This window comes from Nanorana parkeri, unplaced genomic scaffold, assembly GCF_000935625.1.
Source record: "Nanorana parkeri isolate BGI_ZX_2015 unplaced genomic scaffold, ASM93562v1 scaffold143, whole genome shotgun sequence".
Lineage (NCBI taxonomy): Eukaryota > Metazoa > Chordata > Amphibia > Anura > Dicroglossidae > Nanorana > Nanorana parkeri.
Window position 1 is genome coordinate 1,275,435 of NW_017306411.1, and position 10,276 is coordinate 1,285,710.

At 39.6% G+C, this 10,276-nt stretch overlaps 1 protein-coding gene across 1 annotated transcript in view; it reads left to right on the forward strand.

Annotated features, from left to right (window-relative positions):
* Nucleotides 1-395: 395 nt before the first annotated feature.
* IL1R2 (interleukin 1 receptor type 2) overlaps nt 396-10,276 on the forward strand; it is a 13,107-nt gene continuing 3,226 nt past the window's right edge. The window contains exons 1-6 of the mRNA XM_018554116.1: nt 396-552; nt 1,212-1,464; nt 2,771-2,945; nt 8,081-8,255; nt 8,463-8,528; nt 8,981-9,113. Coding sequence (XP_018409618.1) covers nt 396-552; nt 1,212-1,464; nt 2,771-2,945; nt 8,081-8,255; nt 8,463-8,528; nt 8,981-9,113 — 959 coding nt within the window. The remainder of the gene's footprint in view (nt 553-1,211; nt 1,465-2,770; nt 2,946-8,080; nt 8,256-8,462; nt 8,529-8,980; nt 9,114-10,276) is intronic.

The window sequence follows — 10,276 nt, forward strand, 5'->3', positions numbered from 1 at the left end:
ACACTTCAGCAATAGATTTACAATTTTCCTCAACTAACATGAATGGGTTATATGATCCGTAGTACAATTACATGTTATTTACTATTATGTACTAGGGATCATTTAATCCATTCATATTAACAGGGGATAATAGTAAATCTATTGCTGCAGTGTGTACTCTATATGTAGCACATATAGAGTACACACTGCAGACAATAATGTACTATTTTTCCCTGCTAATACAATAAATCGTTCTTATGAGGGACCCCAGGCCCTCACTCACTGTTAGTTACCACGGAAGCGCAGTGCATGGTAGTTGAACTGGACAGAAGCTGTGTGTAGTTGGAGAAGCTAACGGCCGTGAGAAAGAGACGCAAGCGCAGTGTGGGGGTGTAAGGCTCGGTGAGTGGCAACGCATGCGCGGAAGGTCCTTATGTGAAGCTGACCGTACCCGGATGCGACACCAGAGGTACGCGCGGTCGATGAGTTCTCAGTGTCGACAGAACAGGACCAGCGCCGACAGAGAGCTCCTCCCACCGGACCAGGGCCGACTCGCCTCTGCTCTCCCAGTAAGTAAAAAAAAAAAATCATAGCGCACTTGACTTATTTTTACAGATATACCATGACCTAGATGAATGAGAACCTTCACAGACATTGTAGCATTTATTTGTCCACTGACAGATTGGTGATCAGGGCCATGCCGCCAATTGAGGTGGCCACCTCAGATGGCACTCATAGAGGCAGGGTGGTGGAGGTGACACTGAGGTCAAAGTGTCAACACAAGACACTCAGTTCTCAGTGCAGTTCTGTAACTTTGACCTTGATAAAATCACAGTTTCAGCATTTTTGAGCTCACTGTCTGGTCACTGCATCACACCGAGAGGCACAGTGGCCAAGCGTCTTCAGTGACATGGAGGCTGTTAATAGTGCAGACTCAGTGTCACTGAACACAGTGTTCCTGGGCACTGCATCTGCCTATGTGACAGATGCAGTGGCTGGGCAAAATCTTTTACTTAGTGTAACCAAGTCTGCATTTTGAGTTTATATGAACATGATAACAACTGGGTTTTAATAAACATTACCATGCCAAGGTAAATGTGGGAATATTTCACAGCTATGCCAAACAAAATAATATTTGTATGTTTGATTTCCTTGTATCTGACATGAATGCATAATTCCCAACTGTTATTTTTTTTAATAATTCCAAACTGTTATTTTTGTTGCTTTTGTAGAAAGATGTCAGATGCAGATCACACATCCTGTAGGTTCCTTTGTTCTAAATGAGGAGGCAGCAATTATGAAATGCCCAGTTTCTCAGTATTTTCCACTGGATGCTTATGAGCAACCATTTCAACTTGTCTGGGCCATAAATGGTTCTGAGAATATAAATACAGCCGATGAATCTAGAATTCAAACAGACCAGTATGCCTTGTGGATTCTGCCAGCTGTAATGGAGGACAGCGGTATCTACACTTGCATTGTCAGGTATGCTCCAGTCTTTTTTCCTTTCTCTTACTTTTTCAGAGCATTTAACATTAAATGGCAATCATCAGATTAATGCAAGTCCATGCTTTTGCCCACAGCACACACTTACCTATTTTTGCCTCCTCTCTGCTTAGCTTCTACATGTGTTGTGGAAGAATCCAGATCACTGTCTTGTGTACAAGCTTAAACATATATGCACATATATACATGGCACTTTTGCAACAAAAGAAAAGTGCTACTTGTTCATATTTCAAGGATATAGTGTGCCATTGGTGGTCAATATACTCAAAGGGGCAGCCCTGACATCACCAAGGTCCACACATAATATTCTGTAAACATGAGGCTATAGAAAGATATCAGAGACTGCAGTCATGCAAAAGGAGATGGCTAGAGACTATGGGCATAATACAACAGAATGTCAGAGACTATGGGCATCATACAAGAGATGGTTAGAGACTGTGGGCATGATAAAAGAGATGGTTAGAACCTATGACCATGATACAAGAGATGATTAGAGCCTATGAGCATGATACAAGAGATGGTTAGAGACTATGCATGATATATGAGATATTCAGAGACTGCAAGAGCCCCTTTTACAAATCAATGCTCTCATATTTTTGCTCCCTAGAGCCCCTCAAAAAATTACTTGTGCCATATTTTCTCACAGCAATATAAATGATAAAAGATCAGTGAACAAAACACAAAGAGAAAACGGATGGACAGCACAGAAAAAGACGGTATGGGTTAAATCAACCAAGCCATTGCATTATTAGAAACCAGTTTAAAGAATATTTTTTTGACTGGCTGAAGACTACTTTCTGCAGAGGACTTAAGGCCGCACAATATGTGCCAAAGGGCCGCATACGACCCCTGGGCCATAGTTTGAGCACCAGCCAAACACACTCGTGTAACCCTCTAAACACCGAAATCTCAGTACGTTTCCAGATGACAGTCTTAACTGTCATCTGCCAACTTTTCTTCAAGGGATACCCGAAGAGTAGTGAAGAAGTTGGGAAGAAACTCCCTTCACCCACAGGGCTTAATCATAGATATATGATTAAGCCCTGTGGGAAAAGGGAGTTTATCTCGCTATGGGGAGCTTTACATGATGAATGCTGTTACATGGACTTAAATAAAGTTTGGATTCATACAGAGGCAATATTGAGTACTGCTCTTCTTGGATGAGTGCTGTACAGGCAGAAGTGAGCCTTCTCTTGCCAGCACCTGGAGGACCCTCAGTATATGATTCTGAGCGTTGAGTGTTGTGGATTTTCTGTAATAAATGGTATATGTGTTTTATTTTCAGGAATTCATCATTCTGCATTGAAATATCAATGTCCCTGACAGTTGTGAGTGAGGCGGATTTGTCTGACATCGAATATGAACAAATTGCTTTTGAGAACGGCAACTTTCAGATGAATTGCCCAGATATAAGGGAGTTTGAAAGTAATTTTGGCGATATGAAGCTGAAGTGGTATAAGGTATGGCATTGCATTTTACAGCAACTAATCTTTTAGTAACTATTTTAAAACTAAAAAAAAGATTGCACTGGGGGGGGCGCCGAGAGAGAGAGAGAGAGAGAGAGAGAGAGAGAGAGAGAGAGAGAGATAGAGATATGATTTTAGGATCATCAGCCGAGTGATGCACAAACAAGGTACATTTTTGTTTATAATTAAGGTACTTGCATGCATTTTTACGATTCAGCTCCTGAGTTTATTGTCACTTTAATATTAACATACATAGATCTTCAGTAGAGATGTCTACAACAAAACAAGGCACGAGAGAGAGAGAGATGTCATCTTGATTTCCCTTTATGTTAAATGGCAAATATTAGAACATATTTTTTTCACTAAAAAGGGCCAGTTCACTGAGCAGAACGGTAATCAAAATGTGGAACTGATTTTTTTTTTTTACTGCAAACAATCGACTGGTTGAAAAAATAATTTGGCAACTAATCAATTAGTTGCCCAATTAGAGAGAGAGACTTTTCATTTAAAGTGTGAAGACTGAATAAAACCCAGGAGATTTGTTACAGGTATTTATATAGTTGCATGTAAACGTTTGCACCAGTAGATGGTGCCAGTTGCCTTAGGCTCATGCATTGCTGTGGCATAATCAATCGTTTGATGACATGCTGCAATCCTATTTTTAATCTGTAGTGAATGTGTATACAAGAATAAACGCAGAGCCATTGCCAAGAGTAACCAAATTACTTGTCTCATTTAAAAGGAAAAAACGTGGTCTCTTTGTACTGCTCTTCTTTTGCTCCGTTTAACATCAGTCTTTGCTAGTAAGCTGTGATGTGCATAGTATGTAACAGTGTAATAATTAACTAGTCACTGTACTTTATTGGGAGGACTGATCAAAATTGGAGCAGACAGAATTTGGAGTAGATGCCCATTGCAACCAATCAGCTTCTCTTTTCAGTTTGTTCAGTTATACTTTGAAAATGTAAGGACAATGTCAGCACCAATTCAGAGATGATTTGAGGATCCACAGCCGAGTGATACATAAATGAGATACATTTTTGTTAATAGTTAAGGCCTGAGTTTAGTGTCACTTTAAATGAGTAAGAATGTAAATAAAAATGAAAATAAAGTCATTTTAAGTCATGTGACTGTTATTTTCAAATCTCATTGGGCTCAACTGAAAAGAACTATGTTAGCTTTGTGAATTAAGTCTTTTGACTCAAACTAAGTGCATTCTATGATAAGAGGACCAGTGGGCACGCTATAAATAAAATGTGGGATATCCAGATAATGGAACTATTCACATTGCTGGATGTTACAATTCAAGGCTAAAAGTTGAAAGGATTTCATAGATGACCCCTAGATGAAATAGTTTGTTGCGTGCAGGCCTCTATCCTTCCATATATCAAACACTGCTTTTCCTGGAACAGGAGGACATTTATTTTCATTAATTGATCTTATTCTGTTTACATGTTATCCCTTTCAAAATTGTAGTTGTCTATCATCCTTATGCAATTCAGATTTATTTTTCTTAGGTGCTAATTCATAAATGTAATAACCTATAGCAACCAGCAAGTGGATGTCATTTCACGTTATATGGCTTGTAATGTGGGTGTAAAATAGGCCCCAGAATTGCTGTAATCGGTGGCTCTGATATGTAGGGAGCTTTTGTTGTGAAGGTGGCTTCTAATGTGAAGGAAGCCGCTAGTGCAAGGGGGAGGGGGGAACGTTGATTTGAACGGAGGGGCTTTCTGGTGTGAAAAGGACTCCTAATGTGGAGTTTGGGCTCCTGATGTAAAGGGGGAAACTGATCTGAAGTAGGGACCCCATTTTTTGGTGTGTTTGCATGGGGTCCCCAATTGCAATCCAAATCAGATCCCTTTCCAAGGTCTGGTATGGAATTTGGAAGGACCACACTTTTTTTTTACATTTTCACATTTACCTTTTTACCTTTGGGGTGTCTTGAGATTTTGCTGTGACTTAAAAAAAGGTTGGAAAACACTGACCTAGAATAAGTTAAAAAAACACATTGAAATATATCCTGAAAATCAGAAAGTGCAAACAGTAAAACTACAAAATCTGCACTAAGCATCAAGGATAACAATAATAGTAATATGCAGCATAAAGCATGTGAATCTTTTGTGTGCAAAAAGCCAAATTAGAGACAAATTTAAACAACAAAAGGTAAAAAATGTTAAAGAAGAAAAAGAAGATGCTTCAAATACTAAATATGCTTTTCACTCCGCAGAGAGTGGCTTATCATTTTTCCCCTGGTGCATTGACTCCAGAGCTACAGGTCATATAAATAATAATGATCAAATTTTCTTCACTCAGCTGGTTCAAAGCAAGACAGAAGGAATTACAACAGCTATTGGACAGTATATGGACTAGGGAAAGGCCATTTACAGGTGAAACTCGAATAATTAGAATATCGTGCAAAGTTCATTTATTTCACTAATGCAACTTAAAAGGTGAAACTAATATATGAGATAGACTCATTACATGCAAAGCAAGATAATTCAAGCCGTGATTTGTCATAATTGTGATGATTATGGCTTACAGCTCATGAAAACCCCAAGAACCCCAAATCCACAACCTCAAAAAAGTAGATTATTACATGCAATCAATAAAACAAGGATTGTACATAGAACAATATCGGACCTCTGAAAAGTACAAGCATGCATATGTACTCAGTACTTGGTTTGGGCCCCTTTTGCAGCACTTACTGCAATTACTTTTGCACGATATTCTAATTATTCGAGTTTCACCTGTATATTGCCCTCTATCCCAGTCACCAGAATGATACCCATCAAAGAAATACTATATGTTCCTACTCTATTGTCGGTGACGAAGCTCACCAAGCAAGGATACATAATGGCATTCAGAGGTAATAAGTGTGTTGTCATAAAAGGGGGCCCTACTCTGGGTAGAGGGAAGATGAAGATGAAGATGAAGGGCAGTGATGTGGATAACACTGTCAAAGAGGAAAAACATTTGAGCTGTATCCACACCTGACACTGTTATCTTGGACAGAGGAATCCTGAAACTATGAAGAATGTAGCTGAAGATCAGCATGCCAGTGGCATACAAATTGACCAATGCAGTCAGATATTGAAGTGTATCAGTTGCATAAAGGGATAAATGACCAGGAAATCTTCCTCAAAAAGTAGGAGCCTGACACCCCTTGACTTTATTCACACAGATTGTATGTGGTCCTATGAAAGTGCAGACTGCAGGAAATAACAGGTATTTTCTCACATTCATTTGTGATACTCAAGGTATACGGTGCTCTACCTGTTACACAGTAAAGATGAAGTTCTAGTTAAACATGAACAGTATATTGTCCAAGTGAGCAACATATATGGAAAAATACTTCATATACTCCTCACAGATAATGGAGCTGATTACACAAAATGTAAAACACAAGCTATATTGAGGAAGCATATAATTATGTTCCAGCCTACCATACAATCCAAAACAATATAGTGTTGCAAAGAGAATTAACTCAACCTTATGTGAACAAGGCAGGACCATGCTTTTTGATGGTTATATACTGGGAACACACAATTATGGCAATCTGCTATCTTCAAAACCGCTTACCTGGAAAAGTAACAGAGAAAACTCCATGTGAGCTATGGAATGAAATCAGCCTAACCTGAAACAAATTCAAATCTTTGGAAGCAAAGCATATGTACCTGTTCCCTAAACAAAAGTGTACAAACGTGGAACCTTGAATTAGGAAGTTAATGGGAACCTTGAATAAAGAAGGTAATGGGAACCTTAAATAAGGCTACAGTGAGTCACAAGAGGGAAACAGAATTTGCATCCAGACACTAATAAGGTAACAATCAGCAGAAGTGTAATTATTAATAATGCACCTATGTGTCAAAAGCCTCATGAAATAACAGTGAGCACCTTCTGAACAATAAACTGAGAAAGAAGCTCCACCAGTACTACAGGAAAGGGAACCGGACATCACTAAAATTGGCATCAGTGATTTAACCTTTTAAAAAGGGGGAAGCTGAACCGCCTTACATCCTTAATGAGAAAATCTGCAAGATCCAATAATGACATCTCACCTAGACGCTTGTCATATGTGGTTCCTAAGGTGCCACAACCTGAGCAAGCATTATGTGAAGAAATGCAAAAACTAGCTGTTCATGGGAAACAAATGTGGATTAAAGCTGCAGATGAAGAGATACCATCTCTCAACCAGCTCCAAGCTAGAATTCAAAGGCATAAGCAGGGGCATCACCATAATGAGGCAGCAGGTGGCATCTCATTGGGTGGTGGCAGGTATTTGAGCTACCTGTCGCCTCCCGCTCGACTGCTTGCCACCTCCCACCCGGCTGACATCCTGACCCCCTTTTCTTGGCCATCTCAGATATAAGCACTCCAATGAAAACAGTTTACCTAAAGTTGGATAGAGAAAAATATCTTCTGCCTCACAAAGTATAGTACAGACAAGCAGTGATGTGTGTATCAGACTGGTAAGAGACATACCAGCCTGTCAAATACTATGTTTCATGTAGGCATCTTAAGTCTTAAAGTGGTATTAATGTCAAAGGTTTCTAAACAATTTCAAATGTTGTGTAAATCAATTATAATGAATGCTGATCTTTGATGTTTGGCCTCATATTGTCTTGTGACACATAGCTCTTTGATGTGTTAGTTTCCTGCAGAATCAGCTGGTCCCTGAGCACTGGCCCTGACATGCTTTTTTGGGTGGCTCCTTTCCCTTGCAGGGTCCTATGAAGCCACTCTCGTGTGTGCTAGTAAGCTGTGTGTATCTCCATAAACACACAGGCACAGTAAGCAAACCTCTTCTCTGCTCCTCGCTCCTCTCTTCTCCTCCATCCTCCATTCTCCAAGCCAGTAAATGGACTGCTGCTGTAGACTGTGATCTTGTACTGGGAATTCAAGCTGATAGAGTTGGAGCCAACTGTTTGTACACATGATGACTATAAGCGATTGGGCAAAAATGTAAAGACATACTTTACTGGGCAATGAACCATATTATTGTTTGCTCTGGATTTATTATTTTAAAAAGTTTGAGTTTCATGCTACTTTCATTTTGTATGTACCCTTCAGGTAATAAACATCTATCCTTGGATTTCTTAGCATGTCTGTTCTTTCTTTTTGATTAGAATGGAGAAGATCTGGCAGAGGAAAACTCTAGATTTCAGTATTTGGATGGTACAACATACGCTTTAATAAATGATGTACGTCACGATGATGCCGGGTATTATAAATGTCAGTTCGACTTCACTCATGAGAACACAGACTTCTCAGTTTCCAGGATTATACATTTGCGAACTATAGGTAATTTCTAGCATCTGAAGACGTACTGTATTCTATATTAAGGTTATGTTAGGTCATTTCTGTTCTGTATATTGTACAGGAATGTTCTATATTGCCTATGAATGGAAAGAATATAGAAAGGAAATGGATGTTACTGTTGTGTCAAATGTTTGTACATACCATTTAGCATGTGTTATGACACTTTTAAACTTCTTATGCCATATCCAGGTCAAGAGAGGAGACAACACCCTGTCATTGTTCAACCAAGTCGTAAGACTATAGCTGCTGCCATAGGTATGATTCATTTCTGATTATGATGAGTTAGGGAAACTGGTGGAATGGGAAGTCACTTTCATAATTACCTTCAAGGGAGTATGTACTGTAGGTCATACATGAAAAAGTACAAATCTTAAATATTTGGCAAAACAATGACTAAGCACCAGAGATCTCTCCTACAGAATCTTGCTGACATCAATGTTTCACAATAGGGGTAAATGATTTTTATCTACAAAATCTTTCATAGTTACATAAACTCATATTATGTAAATGCATTTACAATCAATCTCATGAACTATTTTGAAGTACTGTTTAGGATACCAGTGACTGCTAGTGTGCATTTGATAATTTACCAGCAGTTGGCATCCACTCCCCTGTAGAATAGAGTCTACAGAGTGGCTTGTTGTATATCGTGATGTGTCACTGCTTCTTGCAGCCTTTTAATGGTGTATTACCTATTTCTCCTAAAGGTTCCAAGCTAGTCATTCCATGCAAGGTGTTTACTGGTCCTGATGAACGCAGTCTTATGGTGTGGTGGCAGGCAAATCACTCTTTTATTGATGACTACTCTGCAGATGGTCGTGTGGTAGAAGGTAAATTGCAGTAAGTAGTTTTTTCTACTATAAGCTTATACTATTTTTACTATAACCTTATACATAGGCTTAAATGGCAGGGCAACTGGATGTGCTGTATTTTTCTTGAAGAGGTTTCACTGGTCATCCAACCAGCTTTCTCAATTCAGAATGACTTGTACAAGAATTCTCTGGGAATAAATATGGTGAATGCTGCTCCAATCCACATAATCTGTTAATCGCAACCAGGTGTTGATGCATTTGCATAGTTAGAGCCGGGAGGCGATATTAACCTGATCAGAGAGAGGTATTAAAACAGCATTGTATGTGGCAGACAATAGATGTCTCACCCCCCACCTCTGTTCAAGCTTGGCTTCTCCATTGTTACATAAATGGCCTCTTTCACACCTCTTTTAAACCAGTCCTCCTCCCTGTCTAGGTGCGTACTTGACTGTCTTCAAATGAGTGACCTTTTTCCTTTAGATGTAGGTACACTGCTGAATCCTGACCAGGGTGTTTGGCTCTTCTATGCTATGCCATACGCTGGTGTAGCTGCTGTTTTGTTTCACCGACATACAATTCTGAGCACTCCTCACTGCACTGGACTGCATACACAATGTTGTTCATCTTGGGTTTTGGTGTTTGGTCTTTTGGGTGGACCAGTTGTTGCCTCAGAACTTGCGGGTATCCAGACTGTGCTTTTGTCAAAACAGAAAGAAGAGGAAAGAATGCCAAGAGTACCAGTGAGAGTGAAAAGCATGACTAACGGAAGAACTTGGTCATCTCATATGTAGCTGGGGTGTCTGAGAAACTGACAATGATTTTTTAAAAACATCAAATCCCTGCCTGCTTTAAACCCAGTAATACACTGAGGCAACAACTGGTTCACCCAAAAGACCCAAAGCCAAAACACAAGATTAACAACATTGTGTATGATGTCCAGTGCAGTGAGGAGTGCTCAGAATTGTATGTCGGTGAAACAAAACAGCAGGCACAGCATAGAAGAGCAAAACCCTCTGGTCAGGATTCAGAAGTATACCTACATCTAAAGCAAAAAGGTCACTCCATTGAAGACAGTCAAGTACACATCCTAGACAGGGAAGTCTAGTTTAAAAGAGGTGTGAATGAGGCCATTTATGTAAAAATGGAGAAGCCAAGCTTGAATAGAGGTGGGGGGGGGGGGGGGTGAGCATG